This window comes from Chrysemys picta, chromosome 6, assembly GCF_011386835.1.
Source record: "Chrysemys picta bellii isolate R12L10 chromosome 6, ASM1138683v2, whole genome shotgun sequence".
Taxonomy (NCBI): Eukaryota; Metazoa; Chordata; order Testudines; family Emydidae; genus Chrysemys; species Chrysemys picta.
The window spans coordinates 50,222,410-50,245,296 of NC_088796.1; the positions used below are offsets into that span (position 1 = coordinate 50,222,410).

At 38.1% G+C, this 22,887-nt stretch overlaps 1 protein-coding gene across 9 annotated transcripts in view; it reads left to right on the forward strand.

Annotated features, from left to right (window-relative positions):
• The window catches only part of MSH3 (mutS homolog 3), a 198,101-nt gene that overhangs the window by 10,298 nt on the left and 164,916 nt on the right, over positions 1-22,887 (forward strand). For 8 of the 9 annotated variants that reach the window (XM_065550149.1, XM_042855881.2, XM_042855882.2 and 5 more), the window contains exons 3-8: positions 958-1,181; positions 2,668-2,883; positions 5,532-5,648; positions 6,460-6,577; positions 8,935-9,080; positions 10,404-10,570. In XM_065550149.1, the coding sequence (XP_065406221.1) occupies positions 958-1,181; positions 2,668-2,883; positions 5,532-5,648; positions 6,460-6,577; positions 8,935-9,080; positions 10,404-10,570 (988 nt within the window). The remainder of the gene's footprint in view (positions 1-957; positions 1,182-2,667; positions 2,884-5,531; positions 5,649-6,459; positions 6,578-8,934; positions 9,081-10,403; positions 10,571-22,887) is intronic. The other variant, XM_024104528.3, reaches the window with a different exon arrangement.

Sequence of the window (22,887 nt, forward strand, 5' to 3'; positions counted from 1 at the left end):
TACGCTGATGTGCTACAGCAGCACTAAGGCTATTTCTGCACTTAAAACGCTACTTAAAACGCTACAGTGGCACAAATGCAGCTGTACTGCTGTAGCACTTCATTGTAGATACTCACTACAGCTGCAGGAGGGGTTCTCCTGTCACTGTAGTTAATCCACCTTCCAGAGAGGCAAGTAAGTAGGCTGATGGAAGACTTCTTCCATTGACCTAGAGCTGTCCACACTGGGGTTAGGTTGGCATAGCTACATCTCTCACAAGTATAGATTTTTTTACACCCCTGAAAGACATAGTTATACCCATGTAAGCTTTTAGTGTAGACCAGCCCTCAGGTAGGTGTTAGTTGTAGCAAGAGTAGATTAAAAATTGTCAGTGTGTGATTTTTAAGTTAACCCTGTTTCTTTATGTAGCTATGTAAATATTAGTTGTTTTAGACTGATTATGGTTTAATGTTAATGTGAATGTAATCTTTACTACAGTTACACAAATAGTTACTCTGTTTTATTATTCTAGTTATTTAGATGAATATTTATGCTAGATTAATGAGGTTGGGTAAGATACTGAGTGCCTTCTTCTTTTGTAATGCAGCACACTGCCTGGTACCCTTTAATTGCCCACTCCAGACCATTTGCGCAGAACAATCTACTCCAGACCCTTTACACAGAACAATCTACTCCCAGTTGTCCACTTCATTTCAAGTGACTGCCTGCAACATGCATTACTCCTTTTGCTTAACCACCTGTCCCAATTAATATTTAGCACAGACACTATCCATCCTTCCCCAGACCTGAAGAAGAGCTCTGTGTAGCTCAGAAGCTTTTATCTTCCACCAACAGAAGTTGTTCCCATAAAAGATATTATCTATCTTGTCTTTCTCATCTTTGATGTCAATCTCATTGAAATCTTAATTGTAAGGTAATTTGCTAATACATTTTCCTTGTGTATTTTTACTAATGAAGAAGAGCCTAAGAAATGTGCCAGGCCCTGCATATGTGTGAAAACATTAGACAAACTGAGAGAATTCTGCAGTGATTCAAAGCACCCATGTAACAGAGTCCAGGTGGATACTTTACGAGGGAGTCAATCTGTGCACTTGGAAAAATGTCCGACTTTTGTGGAAAGAACCCTGGAAATAAATAGTGCTCTTCATTGTCAGGACACAGGTTCTCAGATCAGTGAGAAGGTATGCAGTGCTTCTGTTCCAGGAATCATTGAATTATAGTGCAGTTTGGAGTGCTTTTTATGTTTAAAATATAGGCTTTGTTATTGGGTTTTTCTTAAGTTCAGTGTGACAGAATGCAACATGAAATTATGCAGTACTGTACCAATGATAGAATCTGACATTCATATTCTAACATTTTACTGAACTCTTAACACAGTAAGCAAAACAGCGCTTGATAGTCTTCAGTGACATTCTTAAACAGTTTTTGCAACTGAAGTTTTAATAAAAAGAACGAGGAGTACTTGTGGCACCTTAGAGACTTTCAAATTTAGTTCTTTTTGCTGATACAGACTAACACGGTTACCACTCTGAAGTTTTAATGAAATTTGTTTTAAATAAGAAATGTTTAAAGATTAGAATATAGAAAATGGTGGTAACAACCTGTACTTTGGAGGTTGGTGAGATTATTTGCATTCACATACACATCCTTTCCAATGTGACTTCCAGCTGAGTTCTTGTTCAGTTCAGGTGTTATAATAAGGATTGCAAGAATTCTCATAATTTCCTCACATAGAAACTAGTACAAAATTATTACTGGAATGTAACGTATCCCAGCGGGATTCAAGGTTGTTATAATACTCTATAATGTTCCCCAATGGGGAAGATGTGGTTAGACCAGAACGTATTTTGAGATAGGCTTATATTGAAAAAACTTCAGAATGATATCTGCACAGTAACCAAATAGTTGAATATAGGGTCCCTGTGCTCTCAAAACAGGCAATAATAGGAGTACTTGCTAAGTATTTGAGCCCTGATCCTGCAATCTGGTTGAAGTAGGAGAACCTTGTATCAGCCTGGTGCCTCGTTGATTTCCATTGGGCTCCATATGGGCACAAGAATCTCTTGCATGGATCAGATTGTGGGATTGGGGATTTAGAGGCCAAGGCACATAACGGCTTGTTTGAGGTGCTGCTTTTCATGGATTGGCTGGTTATTGTTCAGCAGAGGAGAGCTTTTCTTCCAGCACTTCTGTATTATCTTCCATACTTATTTTGCCCACTTTATATCAGTTAACTTGCATTTTTGGTTGAAGGAAAGATACCAAATTTGATAAGATTTGACACTTATATTTTGATTACATGGAGAACTGATGGAAGAAGAAGAGGCCAATTGATGACCTCTTGGAAGGTGATTGTGTGGAGTGGGATTGAGTGTGTGCAGTCGTGATCAGTCACAGAACTTTTCTTTATTCCCTTTCTATCCTTTGTTTTCCTTTCATGATCTCTGTTCTAAGTTTATTGGGCTATTGTTTATGCATATATATTGCACTAGCTGACAGTAGGTACAGAATTGTTATTTTAACCTGAAATAATGCTTCAATATATTCAGTACAGTTGTATGACAGCCAGTTCTGGATGCTGGAACTGTATGTTTTTAAAAGTGTAATTTAAGTATTCAGTAATTGAGTGTTCCTCCATAATTATTGTAATACCTCTTTTGTTCACAGGAACAGTCATGCTTTAGTCTTAATCAATTTTCAGCATCATGTAAGAGTTTTGAAGGCTCTCAAAATATTTCTAATACAAACCTCCTTAATAAAAGAACCAAAAGCATATACACTCCACTAGAACTCCAGTTCATAGAAATGAAAGAACAGTATAAAGATGCTATTTTGTGCGTGGAATGTGGATATAAGTATAGATTCTTTGGAGAAGATGCAGAGGTAAGTAACTTTTACCAAGAGCACTTACTGTTGCTCACCTTATATTACTTTGTTACATTGTGTGTAGGGCCACTGACATTGATAACCTTAATTTAAAAAACTTTTTCTAACACTTGTAATCAAGATTCAAAAGATCTGCCCTCTTTAAATCTAAAGGTGTCCATTACAAATTGTCTTTGTACCACATAAAAGGTACATCAATATTTACAGTATTCCCTATTTGAAGTATTGACAAATTAGCAAATATTAAATACTACAATAACATTACCTTGTTTACCAAAGTTAAACTGAAGAAATTAAGGGTGAACTGTATTATGGTATAGAACTAATGATCAGAATAAAAATATTTAGCTTGACTGTAACCTGATGATTTCTTCTGAAAAATGCAATGTCCAAGTGCCCTAATTGCATATATTTGTGCAAATAGCGACTACCCTCATTAATAGAGGGCTATATAGAAATTAATAGGGGATGTTTGACACAATTGGGTATGAAATTGTATCTGGTGCTTTATCTGCACAACTGTAATCTATATGAACAGGTAAAAATTTCAAAGGAACATGGCTTACATGTCTGCAAACTACAAAATGGCCAATAAACATCCTTCTCTCATCTCTCTAAATCATTAATACTGATTTAGCCTTTGTTCTGAGCTATTTCCATATATAATTAGGAGCAAAGGGAAAATTACTTTTGCTTAGCCATTGGAGGCTTCATTTTTCCAGTTGTCTTTGTTCTGGGTATTTGGTCTGTCAATTTGCTAGCAGATTTACTGTCCTGAAGCCCATTCAGGTTGGTTAAAACCCATCTGCTTGTCCAGAACACAGGGCTGGCATCTGGAAAGAAAAATGTCTGAGTTGTTGTATAATGTCATGTTTCTAGCAGCTGTTGTGATTTTATTCATGTGAGGGTGCTTGGATGCTACTGTGGAAATGCAGTTTCAAGGGCTAGATTGGGGTCGGCAACGTTTGGCATGCGGCTCGCCAGGGTAAGCACCGTGGGGGGCTGGGCCAGTTTATTTACCTGCTGACGCGGCAGGTTCGGCCGATCGCGGCCCCCGTCCCGGGCCAATGGAGGCGGCGGGAAGCCGCGGCCAGCACATCCCTCACCCGCGCCGCTTACCCTGGTGAGCCGCGTGCCAAACGTTGCCAACCCCTGGGCTAGATAGTTATTTAGGCTTATCAAGGTAACATAACTTACACTGCTTTCTTATACTGGACTTCAATGGGAACTCTTTGGCCCTTGGTATTCATTCAAGGTATCAGTTGCAGGGTGGATTGATTTAAGTCAGTGGTTTCAATCACTGATTTAAAACATATTTTTAAGCAGGAAACACTTGATTTAAATTAACAATTTTAATCTTGTTTTGCTTCTGTACTTTTTAGTTACCTTTGTAAAGAAAGGTTCATTCTCATTGGTTGGTAACCATTTAACCAGGTTGATTTGCAACTAATTATAGCCAACTAAATTTGGTACTTCCTTTTGTTAATCAGAATGGATACACGATATCAGCACATATTTATTTAAGCAGTTATATAACTTAACATACATTTATTCATATTCTAATTTTTATTTTTTTTATTATGCAAAAAAATGGTGAATGATGCATTTCTTCTTTACTAGATGATCAATTTTTTGGTTGTGTTTTGAGTCAAGCACTCTGTAGAAATTAAAATTCAATTAAAGTGCACTAGTATTTTCAAATTGTTTTTATTAGTTCAATAAAACTCCCTTAATGTACTGGATACATTTAAAAAAAAGTTTAGTGGAGTTTATCAAAACATGTTTTGCATTTAAAGCTAACTGATTTATTAAACAAAGGAAGTGTTATCTGTATTTAGTAAATTGAACTATTCTTTCAAGACTAGTAGATCTCATCCTTTCAAACCTAGCTTTTGTTATTCAATGATTATAAGAAGAAAACAAGCTTTCCTGCTTTTTTCAACTTCTGATTGTTTTTTTGACTTGGAATGAACTGGTCATTTAACTGAACTAGTTAAATAAGAATGAAGAAAATATTCCTTCTGCACCTGCAGAAGATGCCGCTGCTGTCAAAAACTCATTTAGCACTTCAGCTAACTCTGGTTCCAGGTGCTTAGCCAGTGACTTTCATCAGTTCAGTGGTTTGATGATCTTTAAAACTTCAGCAGCAAATAGGTACCGCTTCTTATTTTTTGTATTTAATTTAAATTATTTTAATAGATTATAGTAATTTTAGGTCTTGAATGTAGCCTGTTGTATTTTCAATTTTAATTTTAAATGGGTTTATTTTAAAACAGAAAATGTATTTAAATAAAAAAAAAACAGTTTAAATCAAAATAATTTGATTTTTTTAAAAAGAATAATTGATTTTTATCCATCCTGATAAGTTGACAAGTAAAGCCTGTGGGAGTGGAGTCCTTTGTTCTGGTTAGGATGCTGAGACTGTGAACTCTTGCTTCATGCTTAGTCTTCTAGTAATTCAGTTCTTCTGCTTAGCATTCCACAACACACCGCCATAACTTTGGTTAATAGCTGATTTCCAGTATTGCTTTTTGACAAGTTTGTATTCACACAACTCTATCATAGTTATCAAGGAAGCTAGACAGGGAATGTGAAGTAAGAGTGACCTGAATTGTTGACTGATTTATTTTTTTCATACTTTGCAGATTGCAGCGAAGGAGCTAAACATTTACTGTCATCAGGATCACAATTTTATGACTGCCAGTATACCGACTCACAGACTATTTGTTCATGTACGGCGACTTGTAGCAAAAGGATATAAGGTCATTTTTAGATTTAATTAGATATTGTTAAAACCAAAATAGTCTCATTCCTTACCGAAAGAATTTGTTGATGTCATATGGATGTTGTCTCACTTTTTTGAAAGATATAAAATATGAAACCTTTTAATATTTTACTGGAAAAACACATGACAAACTCCCTTTCATTCAATGCTTTCTATATGCAATGTCTTGGAATTTTTATGATTTTTAGTTATGTTGATTTAGGCCTCCTCTGTTGATCTCACAATATTTCAGGGTCCATTTAACTTTCCTGGAAGCAGTTCTGCCTGTCAATGAGTGATAGAAAGTAGGACAGAAAGCACTTTCTCCATCTCTCTCTCTCTCTCTCTCCTTTCTGTTTTCCTCTTTTTTTTCTTCCCAACCCATATTTTTTCCTCTCTTCTTTCCCATTGTTGTTAATCTCTCTGTTGCTAATCTCTTTCCCTTCCTTTCCCCTTCATGCTCATGTGAGTCTTTTTTGTACCTCTTATTGCCTGATGTTCTGGTGAACTTTACTATCTACAGTGAAAGAATTGTTGCAGCAGGTGACAGGTGATCAACCTCTAAGCTAAGTTGTTTCAGTATAGAATGTGGGACAGTAAGGGCAAGAGGAGAAAGGAAGTTGCAGGTAAGCTGCAATTCTGTCATACTTGATGGGCTGAATTAGTAGGGCTGGTTCTAGCCCTTCTCCACTCACAAGCACATTATGGTTTAATAGTTGGATCGCTTAAATTAAATTTTTGTTGTTGTTTAAAGTTGGTTATCCTTTTTTCATTCATCAGTTAACATTTTCTATTTGTGTATATTATAGGTGGGAGTTGTAAAACAAATGGAAACTGCAGCACTGAAGGCAGCTGGAGAAAATAAAAGCTCTCTATTTACTCGAAAACTGACTGCTCTCTATACCAAATCTACACTTATTGGAGAAGATATCTTTTTTTATGTGTTAATTATTTTGCTTTTATACTAACCTTCATTGTGCTCTGTGTTATGCAGTGTTCAGTATAAGTTGTGTGTGTTTGAGATTTCTTGCCATAGTCCTTCAGTATAAGAGAGCATGTTCCTGTTAAGTAATGGGAGTGGGTGGGAAGTGCTGACTGTTTTTTTTCCCTCTGCATTGGGAATGTTCTGGCTGTATTGCACCTGTTGTCACTTCTGTATTTACAGCAGAAATTATTCAATAGGACTGGAAAATAGAGGATGGTGAAATGTTAAAACTGTCAATATTTGTGCGTTTCAGATGTTTTGCAATAGCATCGGAATCTATTGCGAGATTGCATTATTGGAACACTTTTTGGAAATGACAGTGCATCCAGTTCCAGTAGTTTAAAAAAAAAATCAACCTCTGGAAATCAGCATCGTGAATTTTGTTGCTAGAAATGAGACTTTGAGAATCAAGGGCTTCCTTACCTTAACCTTTAATATTTTTGGGTATGCAGTAAACATGAGAGCAAAATTTTCTGTTTGCATAGCCCAGGGGGGAATTACTTATATGACAAAATAAAAATAAAAAAGTCAAATTGTAAATCCCTTATACTGGTGCATATTTAGTGGCCAACACTTTAATATAAAAGGAAATCTATGGCAGCAGCAAATAAGGTTTCTGATCGGTTTGCTGTTCTGTTAAGACAAGGCTAATGATACTCAAAAGTAGGCTGTGGACTTCATCCAGATTTCATGAAGAATGAAATCTCTCAGGTTTTTAAGTGTGTTGCAGTATAACAGAGATTACATTGTCCCCACAGTTCATTTTTTTTCAAATGAGAAAATGGACTGCTAGGGTTTATGCTGTGCCTTTGGCAATGTCCTGACCAGCTTTTTGACCAGTTGGTAGGTGTAGCATTAGTAATTCTTAATTAGAGGTCTTGAAAGGGGGAAGGATTAAGAGTCTGGAGTCAGCACTTTGTTTTAATTGTATCCACCTCTAAACATAATTAAATCCAACACAAGTGGGTCCTATGGCCTAATAATGAAAGAGGGGAGAAGTACTATTGACACTGTAACAACAGTGTTTCATACAAAATGAGGTGAGCCTGAATCTAAAGCCAATGAGCTATGAAAAATCTAACATTGGTTAGCCTGCCCTTAATTCTTGTAACTGAAATAGGCTATCAAAATGAATTAAAAATGGCTTTTGACTAGCTCAGCTATTTCTTTCTACCTTTTACTTTGTCCATTTCTTTGTTTTTTGTGACCATCCCCAACCAGCACCCACAGGTTCTTTTAAATTTTTCACACTAAGTAGTTATTAGGTACTTAATGCTAAAGAAGAAAATTGACTTGACTTGAACTCACTAAATCAGGATGAGCTAGCTCTATACAATGTAAGATGTGTGGTCTCATCCACTTCCCTCTTCTTGTGACTAAACCCATTGTCCTATCTACTTCCTGCTAGCTTTATAAAACCACTCTTCAGGTTTGGTACACTTGCCCTCTTTGTGAGATCCTGTGTGCCAGGAGGGAGACAAGAGACAAAAGAAAACACATCTTCTATTTATTTCTTGATTAGGTCATCCTAAAACTGCAGTTAGGGAAAGGGGTACTAGAAGTTTGTTTAATGGAGCAAGGGCATTATAATAAAATACCATTGTTGGCGTTTTTTTGCCGGAGACACCAGTGTGACTCTAGTTACTCTTGAAATGTGTTGGAAGGCTCAGGTAAAAGCCAGTGGAGTGAGGAACAACACTGAATGACTAACACCGTGTGTGGTTTGAATGGAATAAATAAATGCAGGTGATCTTTTGCTCTCCACTGCTACTGCTAGGATACTGGTGGTCCCCATTGCAGACTTGCTACTACATCAGGTCCTAGCTTCCTGGCCTGTGATACTCATCAGCAGATTTTGCTCTTTATTGTCAATTGCACAAGTTTTACAAGCTGGCTAGTAGGCTACTTAGTCAAAGTGCTACTTACTGAGCAGGGATAGCACAAAGACAGTAGGGAATTTAGTATCTGCAGCAGCCTGCTATTGTTTGAATGGAAGACTGCAGACGTAGTATAAAGACTGGTGTTTTGTTGAGATGATGATATGTATGCATACACTGTGGGGCTTTGTCAGGGGGCAGGGCCTAAGATCACCACTGACTTTGATTTTGGTGCTGTCAGGGATTTGAAATTGACCAGTATCACAGCACCTGAGTCAGCTTTATGTAGGAAGGAGGCTGTCCTCTGTCAAGTTGGTGTTTGTGCTGGGTAATATGTTTATCCCAGAAAACAAATTGTTTTCAACAACCATGGCTGGTTTTATCCATGTGAACTATTTGTTGTTTTTTTTAATATTTATCAAATGTGAACCCCTTGCTGAAGCTAGATGATCCTGTAGATGTTGAAGAAATAACAGCTGATGTCTCCGATAACTATCTTCTTTGTATCTGTGAAAATAAAGAAAGCTTAAGAGACAAGAAGAAAGGGGATGTTGTCATAGGCATAATGGTAAGTTGTCTTCCTTGAGGAATCTGAGTTTGTGGTTAGGGCTTATTTTGTGATTTATCTCTGTGTTTTAAAATTCCTTTGTGATTGTCTCCCCTGACAGTAATGGTGTTTATAAGACATCATGCAAAGTTTTTAATGAATGGTATTTATATCTTTCAATTCAGTTGTGAATTGAATGAGACATTTTATATAAAAAATAATCAGAAACACTTGAGTTGATTAGCCTGATTTATATATCAGGTATACAAGGCATAGCACTTTTACTCATGCATAATTGCTTGAAAACAGTGTTTTATACAAATACAAAAAAAATACAATGTTAGAGTTAAAATATGTTTTGTAAATTATGTTTAAAATGTTATCCCTCGTAAGGGTTCAAAACGCTTACACTTGTTGCTGACTACACCTGTTTCCTCAGTAAATTGCTCTTCCTTCACAGAAGTTAGGAATGAGAGATTCACAGTCTTCTTAGACTTTAACTTCTGATTTTCCTTGGAGATTCTGAAATTAGAACTATATAACTGGGAAAATAGTGACTTAAATGAGAACTGACACTCTGTCTACTGATAGTTCATTCATTCATTTTATTTCTATTTTTTTTTATTGTACTTATCATTGTGATATCTGACCACCCCATTGTGTATCTATCCCAGTTATAAGTGGTGGTGTACTGTGTCAGTCTGAAGATAGTAGAGAGAGATTCGCTCAAAAGCTTGTCTCTCTCACCAACAGAAGTTGGACCAATAAAAGATATTACCTCAACCACCTTGTCCCTCCTCAGTTGTAAAAGCACATTTTAGAAAGACATCTCATTTTTAGGGAGAATCCTGTCTAAATTCCATAGATTTTCAATTAGGTGGATTTGCATTGCCCCTTAATAGTGGCAATGACATGTAAAATGAACCAGTGCTATTAAAACTCCTTAACATATTTTAAGACATCATTATCATCCTGTTTAGTCTAACATTTGGGCTTTCAAAATTGTTAGGATAGGATCTATGTTCTCTACATTTGAAATATGTACTTATTTTTAATTTTCCAATGTCACCAAGAAATTGTGGGACTGGTGGAGTCATTGTTTTTGTGTAGCACACCATTAAGTGTGTGCGAAATTTCCATGCTGATTTTTTAAAACCTTAACGGTTGACTAACCAAAACTAGTCTCTGAGTTTTACATGTGCCTGCTGGTAGATGCTCAAAAATTGTTGTGCACACTCAGAAGCAAGCAAAAGTGACTCATTTTGGATTCTGCTGCCATAGCAAAATACAATGTTTGTCAATGGCAGGGTGAACACTCTGTTTATATATTTTTGTATGTGACAGGCAGTCCAACCCAGTACAGGGGAAGTGGTTTTTGACAGTTTTCAGGACTCCTCATCTCGCTTAGAATTAGAGAGTCGAGTTTTGCGCCTGCAGCCAGTTGAACTACTGCTTCCATCAGACTTGTCGGATCAATCTGAGAGGCTCATCAGCAGTATAACCTCTGTAAGGTATGTTGTTACATTATGTTGCAACTTTGAATCTGGAAGCCAGCAGTGATGCATAGGTTTCTAAAGTAAGAGCTTCTTTGAAACTTTCACAGTTCACTGTTTGCATAAATATCCCCTTAACTGACATGATCTATCTGTCTAATAAAAGTAGTTCTAATGTGCCCATCACTGTGGTATCTGAATGTGATGTTGAGCCGCTTGTGTATCTTATACCTTTAAGTTCTCTGAATGATTTGAGGCTTTTTCCCCTCTATAGCACTCTTTTTGTTAATTAGACATGGAGAATTAAATACCTGTTGGAAAGTTTTTGAACTTCCTAGCCTATAAGACTCTCTTAAAACTGGTGGGACAGAAGTATTACGGCCATTCCATCATTTACATTTCAACATTTCCCTTATATTTTTAATGACAGATGCTTCAAAAGAAGGCTGGAAGCTCCTTTTGAATGGCAAATTTATTGTGGTATTCAGTCTGGGATAAAAATAGACTATAAAGCTGTAGCTGGATAGCATAGCCATGGGACCATAGGACAAGAGCACGCCATCTTTCTAAATGTGGCTTGTGAGCTTGCAAAGTCCTGCTGACACTCCTTATGGTTGCCATTTTTTTCTGAGAATGTAGTGTTAATTTTTTAATGGTTTAAAAAAGATAAGTATACAAATGTTCAAGGAACTGTTTTCTTAGCTTTTAAAGAAGCCATAGAGATTTTCTTCTTTCACAGAGGGAGTCAAAGATGATGCTGGAACTTGGCAGGTCCCATGAGTTCCCGAACTTCATCCTGTAGGACTGCTACTCTTTTCAACTGATAGATTTGTAGCGGCAGCTTTCCTGTATTTATATAGGAATTAGAGGAACAGGAAAATATGAATTTGAAATGTAGCTCTCCTTGTCTAGATTTAAACATTATTGGTTGTGTGCAATCTGCATTTCCAGACAAGACAAAAATTCAGTGACAGATGCCTAATTATGGGAAAGAGATGTATATTAATATTTGAACAAATTAGCCAACTTGTAGAGGTTTGGAATTGCTGGCAGCTGGGAACAAGACTTGTTCTTTGTCCAAATGGAAAAATAGATTAGCGGATGCTTTGACGAACAGATTTTTTTTTCTTGAAAACAATATCCTGATTGATAGACTTCTCTTCAAAAGGGTTTATTGACAGTTTTTAGCAATTTACACAGTGCCAGTTTGTAAAAAGATAGACTTCTTGTTCTAGGGAAAATACCTTCGGTTTAAAATAATGCAGCTGCTAGTTTTGTTAGTAATGTTTTAAGCTTTTATTTCGTATGTTGGATAGCAAATTCCTAAATTGACTGAATGTTGACACAATTATTGCAAGCTCAGGAGAATTCCTCAGAATTAAGGAGAAGACTCTACATTTTGCTGATCTTCAGGTTTTTTCCAGATGTTTCAACATTAGATTTGAAATGTTAAGATTTTCATTTTGTTATACTTTTATTTCAGATAGTTATATTAGGATCTTACTTTTATGCATAATCTGGCAAAAAAGGTGTCCTAAACATTATTTATCAGGCAGCTAAAATGAACAGTTTTGTGTCTCTTTAGGAGTTGTCTCAGTTGTATAAGAGAAAGTGATACTTCATGTTACCTGCAAAAATTTCATCCTTGTTATGTGTTAAGCAGCCAGCATATCCAATTATATTTACCACAGTTACAAAGTGCATCTGGTTAGATGATATTTGGTTAGAGATATGAGAGACTTCTGATAGTCCTTTGTACTAGTCAGATACGAATTGGACAAAATGCTGTTTCCCCTCCTGCTTGGAAACATTTATGTCGCATTAGATCTAATATACACCTCAACCCCGATATAACACGAATTTGGATATAATGTGGTAAAGCAGTGCTCCGAGGGGGTGGGGCTGTGCACGCCGGCAGATCAAAGCAAGTTCAATATAACGCGGTAAGATTTTTTGGCTCCCGAGAACAGCGTTATATTGGGGTAGAGGTGTATATATATTTGACTCAGCCCTGTTGACTGAGTCAAATTTGTCTGCAGTTTTAGGGGTTTTTTTTTATTTAAAAGAAAAAAAAAAGAAAAAAAAGGTGATTGCCTGTTCATTGCCCATGCCGACAAAAGGTATAATATAGCTCCTCAGCATGGGTGGAGTTGCAGATATTCCAACATATTACCATTAACACAGGATTTCCTTCAAAGGCATCACCACTGTAGAGAAACACTACTTTAGCACTGTGACTACACACCTGATTTTGGAGTCTTGTATTACAAACTTGCAATTGGCATGTCCAATGCCAGGGTTAGCTAATTAGAAAATGTGGTGGAAGGCAGCTTTAAATGTACTTTACAATAAAAAATAGAATAAAATGCCATAAATACCTCAAGTTGGATTTTCTGGCCAAACCACATGTAATTCAGTACTTTCATTTTTCTTGAATGTGCTGGACTTGCACTTGATTATTTAGTCAGAGACTTTCCGAAGGTAATTTATGGTGGAGGTGTCAAATACGCAGTTGAGATTGAATGTGTCCTGTTGCCCATGTATACAGCTAGTATGGAAAAAGATACTGTAAGTAATGGACAAGGTTGTAGGCAGAACAATATCACTGGCTCTTTTTAAAATTGTGTAAAATCCATGATATTCAGCCAAGAAATGGCTTCTGTCAGAAATACAGTGCAGAAAAGATGAAATTCACATGCCCTGTTCCTGCACAAAGCCAAAATAAACAGACTCTGTGTGTAGAACTCTATGAGAGCTGGGGGATGAAATCCACCTCCAAATTGCAGGCAGGACATAGGAGAAACGTAGCAGCTGTTTGAAGTCTTAGGCTGAAATAAAGGCCTCAGTTCTTCACATCTCTCAGGTGGTGATTTATGGACGCTGGATTTACATAACTGTGTGCTTGATGTCCATAGCTTGGCCCACCCTCAAACCTCACTGATGCACTGACTATGTGGAACTGGCTCAGATACCAGCTTTGCCTTTGAGAGTATGAAAGAGGAATCTCAGACATCTATTCTTTGATTTTCTTGGACAATGGAAGTTAGTTTTAGGGTGGATTGATTTAAATCAATGATTTTAATCATAAAAATGTAGGGACTTTGAGAGGTCATCTAATCCATCCCTCTGTGCTGAGGCAGGACCAATTACACCCAGCCCATTCCTGACAGGTATCTTTCCACCTGTTCTTAAAAACCTCCAACAATGGGGATTCTACAACCTCCCTTGGTAAAGTACTCTAGCACTTAAAGAACAGGAGTACTTGTGGCACCTTAGAGACTAACAAATTTATTAGAGCATAAGCTTTCGTGGACTACAGCCCACTTCTGTAGTCCACGAAAGCTTATGCTCTAATAAATTTGTTAGTCTCTAAGGTGCCACAAGTACTCCTGTTCTTTTTACGGATACAGACTAACACGGCTGCTACTCTGAAATCTAGCACTTAACTATCCTTCTAATTGGAATTTTTTTCCTAATATCTAACCTACATTTTTCTTGCTGCAGATTAAGCTGTTATTACTACTTCTGCTACCTTCAGTGGACAGGGAGAACAATTGATGACATTCTCTTTACAATATCTCTTGTATATTTGAAGACTATGAGGTCCCCTCTCAGTTGTCTTTTTTTCAAGTCATGCCTAATTTTTTTAACCTTTCCTAATTGGTCATGTTTTCTAAACCTTTTATCATTCTGTTGCTCTTCTCTGGACTCCAATTTGTCCACATCTTTCTTAAAGTTTAGCAGCAAAAACTGGACACAGTACCCCAGCTGAGACCTCACCAGTGTCAAGAAGTATGGAACAGTTACCTCTCATGTCTTACATATGACACTTCTCTTAATACATCCCAGAATTATATTAGCCTTTTTGGCAACTGCATCACATTATTGGCTCATGTTGAATTTGTGATCCATTATAATTGCCAGATCGTTGTCTGCAGTATTACCCCCTAGACAGTTATGTCCCTGTTTTTCTATTTGGGCATTTGATTTTTCCTCCTTAAGTGTAGTACTTTGCACTTATCTTTATTGAATTTAATTTTGTTGATTTCAGATCAATTCTTCAATTTGTCAAGGTCATTTTGAATTTGAATCCTGTCCTCCAAAGTGCTAGCAACCCTCACAGCTTGGTGTCATATGCATATTTCAGGGGTTGCCAAATTTACTGATGTGCCCAGCCGCGTACAACAATCTTCAGAAGTTTGAGAGCTGGGGCGCGCCTGCCGGGAGTTGGGCCTTCAGCACCTCAGGAGGTGCCTGCTCGGGCTCAGGGTTTCAACCCTGTCCCTGCTGAAGCCCCGAGCCCTGGCAGGCACACCCTGTGGGGCTGAAGCCCCAAGACCCCCCCTCCTTGCTGGGCAGAAGCCCCTACCCCACCACCCCGCTGCAAGGCAGAGGTCCTGAGCTCCCGCACCCCCCCGTCCCCAGTCTGGTAGGTGGAAATGTGGGAAACGTGGGAGGCTCCAAGAGCCGCACTTTAACTATAAAAGAGCCGCAACTGGCTCACGAGCCAGTTTGGCAACCTTTGGCATATTTTATAAACACGCCCTCCACTCCCTTATCCAAGTCATTAATGAATATTGATTAGTAGTGGACACAAGACAGACTCTTGTAGGACTCCACTAGATATGTCTTCCCAGTTTGACAACGAACTATTGATAATTACTCATTGACTCTAGTTTTTTATCCAATTTTGCACCCACCTTATGGTAATTTCATCTAGATCACATTTACCTACTTTGCTTACGAGAATGTTATGGGAATGCCTTATTACTTTTCCAACAGATGTCTGCATAGTTAAAGTCCCCCATTACTACCAGGTCTTGTGTTTTGGATATTTATTTGTTCTAGAAATGCCTCATCTATCTCCACCTCCTGATTTGGTGGTCCATGGTGTTGCCCCTGTTTTTTCCCCTTTTATCTTCACCCAGAGACTTTCCACTGGTCTGCCTCTCTCATCCTTCTGAACCTCAGAACAAATTTATATATTCTTGATATTTTTCCCTTTCCTACCCTTCCTGAATAAGCTATATCCCACTATGTCAATATTCCAGTCATGGGATTTGTTTCACCAAATCTCTGATGCCAATTATGTCATAATTTTGCTGTGTACCAAGCCTTCCAGTTCTTCCTGGTCATTCCCCATACTCCTTGCATTTGTTGTATAGAAATCTAAGATGTTGAGCAGATTCCTCCTATGATCCTACTGTAATTTTTCCATCTACTCCCCCCCCCCCCCCCCAACTTCCAGTCCTCTTGTCAAGGTAACTTAAAAAAAAATACTTACCAAGAAGCTCTTCATGTTGTTTGTTGGGTGGAATCCATCTCTTTCCAGCAGTTCCTGTTCATGGAACAGCCATCCTATGGTTGAGAAAGTAAGGGTAGCAGTACCCCACGCCCCCTATATTAACCTTGTTACCCTCCCCACCCCCCAACTCCTTAAAATTGTAACACCATGAAATTTTAGATTTAAATAGCTGAAATCATGAAATTTATTATTTTAAAAATCCTATGACTGTGAAATTGACCAAAATGGACCATGAATTTGGTAGGGACCTACTTATATGGAAGCCACTCCATACCTTTGATCATCTTTGTTGCCCTTCTCTGAACCTTTTCCAGTTCCACTATATGGATTTATATAGTGACATTATGATTTTCAGTCTTCTTTTCTATTCCTTTCCTAATAGTTCAGGGATAATTGTATGGGTCTGACTAGCTTCAGGCTTCCTGCCCTTAAAGGCCACCCTATTACACCCACAAATTCTATCACAGTTGAATTTACTGCAAAGAAATGCTTAACAAAGACATAAAACAGCTATACAGGAAGGTACTTGTTTCTTTAAGGTTCGTTTGTCAAAAAACAAATGAACAATCTACTGAAAATCCTTACTAGAGTCCTAGATTGGCCTACAACCAGCAAGAAGCACTACTGCTTGAACACTGATGCTTCATGGTTGTAACAGAAGCATTTCCACAAATCAGTTTAAATCACTGTTAGTCCATTTAAATCAGAAAATGAAACTCCCTTTAAACTGGCTAGTCTGTTTTCATTTTCTAAGCTAAATGAAGTACAAAAGATAAACAGAAAAATATTGATTATATTATATTTTAAAAATTCTTTGTTTTACTCTAAGGCATTATTAATAATTACATTAAAAATCTACATTAAAAGCATGTTAAGGTTGTAAAGTCAAGCACTCAAAAGTTAAGAAATGGCATGCAATCTTAATTCAGCTCCATTATGCTTATGCATTATGATACAGTGCAGTCTGGTCAGACTCTGAGGGGCTACAGCATGCTTAATGAGGAGGAAATCTTCGGAGATTTAGATGCCAAGGTAAGAAACCTCTGCTGATAATGTGCAAATTGACATTTTTTCAGAGGTCTCATAACTTGACATTTTCCCACAGGAACAGCAAAAGGCACATCTTCGACACTAGGGTGATGCCTCTGCTAAATTTCAAGTCCCTGCTCCAAAACACGGAGGCACTAGAACTTCTTAAAAACAAACAAGCAAAAAAGTTACAACTCTTCATTAACATGGGCAAAAAAAGTTGGTGCCCCCAGAAATGGCATAACAATCTATGCTGAAATTTTCAAAAAAAGAAAAACAGAAAAATACCTCTTGAGGTGCACATCTGGCATGGAAAATTTTATCCTAAATGGTTAAAGTTTGTTAAAGCTATAAACAACGGAAAACAGTTTTATAACGAGAAGAGTTGGGCAACCTTAACTATAAGAGTTGCTACCTGCGCTGTCTCTAATACAAGTAAGGAAAATTATTTTTTAATAAAATACAGTATATAACCTAACAGTGTTCTTTTACGTTTGTCTCCTGGGTGGTCTTGAAGAGAATGTGATTGATAAGTAAACTATTCTTGTGACTATTGTGTACTAGTGGTGGAGTGCTATATACTTTGCAGAATAAACAGGAAAACATGGTCCCAACCCCAAGGAGCTTAAAGTGTAAATTTAGGTATGACAAAACAGTGGCAGTAACAAACAGTGAGTGGACATGGTGAAGAAAGATGAGTTCTACAGAAATAAAATTACTTGGTTGCTCAGCATGTATGTTTATCGTAGTCGTTAACTGACTTTTTTGTTTTAATATGGGGATGTGACAGCAGGAAAAAAGTTAAGGTGGCATCTTCTGAATATTAGGGTGAAATACTGGTCCTATGGAAGTCAATAGAAGTTTTGCCTTTAACTTCAGTGAAGCCAGGATTTCACCCTAGAATCCTCAAAAGAGTAACCAGTTTCATTGAATTGTGGTATCTATTTACTGTTAAATTATTGGGTGCAGCACTTTAGCTAGCTACCCAGATTTTCATTCCCAGTTAATGTTTTTTCTTGGTAAACTATGTCCCTTAGTATTTCTCAAAAACTCTTTGAAGCAGAGGTATAGAAATCCACATAAAAATTGATTTAATATGGCTTCATTTTTTTTCTCACAAGTCTACCTCTCCACTTCAAGCTGTCTAATTGTGCCCCAAACAATATCTTGGCCTGTTTCTTTGACACCTCCTCGTGGATATCCAGCTATGAACTTAAATTTAGCATGGCCAAAGCAAAGATCCTGATCTTTGCCTCAGAGTCCTGGAATTTCCACTCTTTTTCCATCATTGTGGACACCACCATCATTCTCTCAGCTATTTGAGTCTGTAATCTTTGATTCAGCCTTCTTTCTATACCCATATCGGCTATGAGGCCTTTTCTCTGATCACATCACCAAAATTATTATCCAGGCTGTTGTCATCTTGTCCTGACGATTGCATCATTATCTTCTCTGGCCTGGACTACTGTGATGATGTTCCCCTCAAATCCATTCGAAATGCAGCTGCTAAGATCATTATGGCTCATAGTTCTGACCAAATCACCTTATGTTAGCTCCTCCTTCTCCATTGCATCAAACAGAAGCTTGTCATCTGTATTTGTTAAGACATGTTACAGTTTAGTCCCTCCCTATCTAGCTGCCCAGTTAGCTCACTGCAGCACTAAATGCCCTCTTCACCTCAACAACCTTCTTAGCTCTTACCACCCACCAATGGCAGTCTCTCAGACACCTTAGTTGTTCTGCATGTGCTGTCCCTGAAGCATGGGGGAAATTTGCAGAAAAAAAATCAGTAAAGCAATTCCCTTATCTTCTCCCAAATCCCTCTTTCAGTTTGTTCTGTCTTGATGCTGTTAAACCCCCTGTGACTGTGGTAGGTAGCGGGGGTCAGTGAGTACTGCTTATGGTACAAAATATGCATGTTTCACCAGTACCCTATTCTTCCATCTGTTTTTCTCCCACCTTTTGTGTCTTACCAAACACCAGGTTGTAAACTCATTGGGGTAGTACTAGCTTTTTATTTCATATTTGTAGTACAATGGGGTTCTGCTTGAGGTGTCTAGTTGCTACTAAAAATAATGTATTGATTTGAGTGTACTGACCATGTGACTCTAAAGGTCTTGAGGTTGCATGAGTAGGAGCACTGATTGATTGAATATCAGTGCTGTTAATTATGTGATTGCATAAGTTTAAGTTTAAGAAATGAAAGATATATTTTAATTTATTCTTGAGAAGTGGAGACAAATAGCTGGTGCCCAGTGCTGTTGTGGGAGTAGATGACAAACAGTGTCTCTCAACCAGTTGTTATAAGTTGGCATGAGTAAAGGAAATTTAAGGCATGAGCTGGAGACATCACATAAGAGTAGTATGTTGATTTAAAAAAAAATCTTTCAGTTGGCAAGTTTGGGGTAGCACACTTCTCATCCTTAGTGATCTATCCATGCCTGCACTAGCGATTGGCAGGAGAAAACAGATTTGTGCTGTTCAAATTTAGATATTTTGTGTACAAACTTCTCTTCTTTTCTCAGCATTTTGTGGTGATCCTAAGGTGTAACTGGTAAGCTGGTGTCTACTACAATAGATTTGTGACTTCTGAGAGTGTCCAATATAGTGTGGGGGAACTCTGATGATGACTTATGTCAACATGAACTAGTAGTGACAGCAAGTGATGGTATGTTGAATGCCAGTAAAGATTAAATATTTAAAAAATACATGTCTGTGAAATCACATCCTTTCACTTAAAAAAAAAAAAAAAAAAAAAAAAAAAAAAGGTCAAAACCTATTTTCTAAGCAGGTATAATTTTTGAATACATAGAGAAAATATAATTAAACTAGACCTGGACTTGCAGCTCTGCTCCATAGTCAATCCAACTTTCTTCCTCCACACTTCTGGAGGATCTGAAGTGTCTCAGTGGATCTCTCTGCTAGTAAGTCCTGCTCTAGCAAATATTTCTCCTGCCTCTGCTCCTTCTTGAGATGTAAAACCAAGGCTCTGGCTGCTTGTATAAAATCTCTTAAGCACTCCACAGCCTAGGGACCCATTTATAAGTCCTTTCCTAGCTCTGCAGTCTCTACCTTCCCTCACCAAGCTGGGAGTGCAGAAGCCAGCACTTCTATTTCTGTGTCACTGGGCAAGGTTAATTTCCCCTGCCACTCTTCAGTGGCACCTTTTTCCTCAATTTTTCTGCGTTGGTTAGCGAGCCTAGGCAATCATAGGTTCAGTGGAATTTTTATTTTCTTGTGGGGCTCATTTCTCCCTCCCCATTTCTCTACAAGTGCATTGTGTTGCACTGTCCCTCTCACAGCAGAGGGATCTCTGCAGTGTACTCAGTGGCCTTTCTACCATAGCACTCACCTCTTAGGTTTTGTGTTTGTATCCTCCCTATTGCAGCACATCCAATGGGCTTTGAATTTCCTTTGGTCAGTGTTCAAGTAGGGTCTGAAAGACCAGTGATTGATCTGAGAGTCCCTCAGGGGGAGTGTACTTCATCTTGCAGATTCTGACACAACCTTTTTTGCATGCTTAGGGCAGATTTCGATGGCCTTTCTTATTGCAGTGACAGTGGCCTGACAAGTGAGTGACTTTAAGTATCAGATTCTCTCTTACATACCTTCAGTTCTTGCTAGAAAGGTAGGTTTTCAGCTTTGTCTGGAATTTGTTCTCCTTTCTGTCCAAACCTGGATATTCCCCGCTACTATGTGATGAGCTGCACTTCTTGGATGTTAAACTTGTACTCAAGTTTTATCTTTCTGGCGAAGTAGCATCCAAAATCATTATTGCTAGAAGGGTTGAAGGGTGTGTTCTTGTGGTCTGTGATCAAGATCACCAGGATGTCTTGTTCTGAGTTTGAGAGATGACATTTGGCTAGAGAAGGCTCTGCTTCATGGACAGTGTGCACTGAAGCATTGATTTTCAAGGTGTGTAAGATGGCAATATGGGCATCTCTCTGCTCCTTTACATGTATCAGTTGACCTCTCTGCTTCTCAGATTACCTCTTTTTGCTGTCTAAAGACCTGCTAGCAGCACAAGAAGGTAAATACACCTCTACTCTGATATAACACTGTCCTCGTGAGCCAAAAAATCTTACCACGTTATAGGTGAAACCGCGTTATATCGAACTTGCTTTGATCCACCGGAGTGCGCAGCCCCACCCCCCCGGAGCACTGCTTTACCGCGTTATATCTGAATTCGTGTTATATCGGTCACGTTATATCGGGGTAGAGGTGTACATCTCCTAGTGTTACTGCTTGCTACACCTGCTGTCTGTCCATTAATCCATTGTCAAAGGGGAGAAAAGTGAGAGAGATGGAACAAAAGAAGATAATTTACCGGTTGTTGTTTGCTGTAATTGTCTCTTCTCCCATCCTACATCCCCTGCTCCCTTCTAACTAATGTGGTCTTGCTTGCTTGTTTAGTACTATTTTTCCTGTCTTGTGTATTGTTTCCTGTAGCTCTAGAAGTTTCTCTAACTCAAGGTAGGATGTTTAGGTTGAGGTTGAGGTACACTGCTTAGGGGTGGGATTTAGGAATTCTTTTGCCTCCTTGCTTCCAGTAGGTGGCACCATAATGCTTTCTGTCCCTCAGTCAGCTATCAGAATGGGGAAAAAGGGAATAACTAGTAAGTAATTTTCCCTTTGTAATCATAAAGAATAAAATTGAGGTCCTTTATGTGAGTGGATGGTGAATAGAAATAAATGCTGACTTCAGTAGTAATAATTTGGAGTCGCAACTTTGTTTTACATTAGAAATGTTTGAACGTCCAAGAGATGTCACTGCTTTAGGATTAAAGAAAAATCTCAGTGGCGTGGTTACATGATGTAACCCCCAATAATTTAATTTCCAATGTGCGTATCATGTCGTTATAAGTCTATGAAGTGAATGCTTACTAATGAAGTTTGCTTTGCTCATAAACCAGTGCAAACACCATACATAAGACAGGGTTCATCAGCTTGTGCACTAAACAAGCGCTGTGGCATTTCTGGGATGTCTGTTTCGTTTGCTGTAAATATATTTAATATGTGCTCTGAACTTGTCTGATGTTGGCTGAAGATTACCTGCCACTGTTGTTCACCCTCGTCCTTTTTGAGAACAGTAGTATGAGGTGATTCTGATTTGGAATTGTAAGAATTCTTCCCACATTATTGTTGATGGATTAAATTATTTTTTAAATTTGTTTATATAAATTGGGGGAATAATTGAATTGCTATATTGACACTGTCATTTGCAAAAATACGTAGGTCCACAATTGGCATTTATTCAAAGAGAAAGTGTCACTTTATGAGCCTCCTTCAGCAAAATTTGAAAGGCATTAGAAGATTAAATATACAGCAGTATGCCATTTTTTGAAATAGGAATAGTAAAACTGGCTAAGACTAATGGTCAAAATATTACTAAAGGAAAAAAAAAAGGGGCCAGAAGTTAGGCTTCTAAATCCAGATTTAGGCACATAAAAAAAGGACCTGATTTTTTCTAAAGTGATGGGCATCATAGAATATCAGGTTTGGAAGTGACCTCAGGTGGTCATCTAGTCCAACCCCCTGCTCAAAGCAGGATCAATCGCCAACTAAATCATCCCAGCCAGGGCTTTGTCGAGCTGGGCCTTAAAAACCTCTAAGGAAGGAGATTCCACCACCTCCCTAGGTAACCCATTCCAGTGCTTAACCACCCTCCTAGTGAAAACGTTTTTCCAAATATCCAACCTAAACATCCCCCACTGCAACTTGAGATCACTACTCCTTGTTCTGTCATCTGGTACCACTGAGAACAGCCTAGCTCCATCCTTTTTGGAACCCCCTTTCAGGTAGTTGAAAGCAGCTATCAAATCCCCCCTCATTTCATCTCTTCTGGAGACTAAATAATCCCAGTTCCCTCAGCCTCGCCTCATAAATCATGTGCTCCAGCCCCCTAATCCTTTTTGTTGCCCTCCGCTGGACTCTTTCCAATTTTTCCACATCCTTCTTGTAGTATAGGGCCCAAAACTGGACACAGTACTCCAGATGAGGC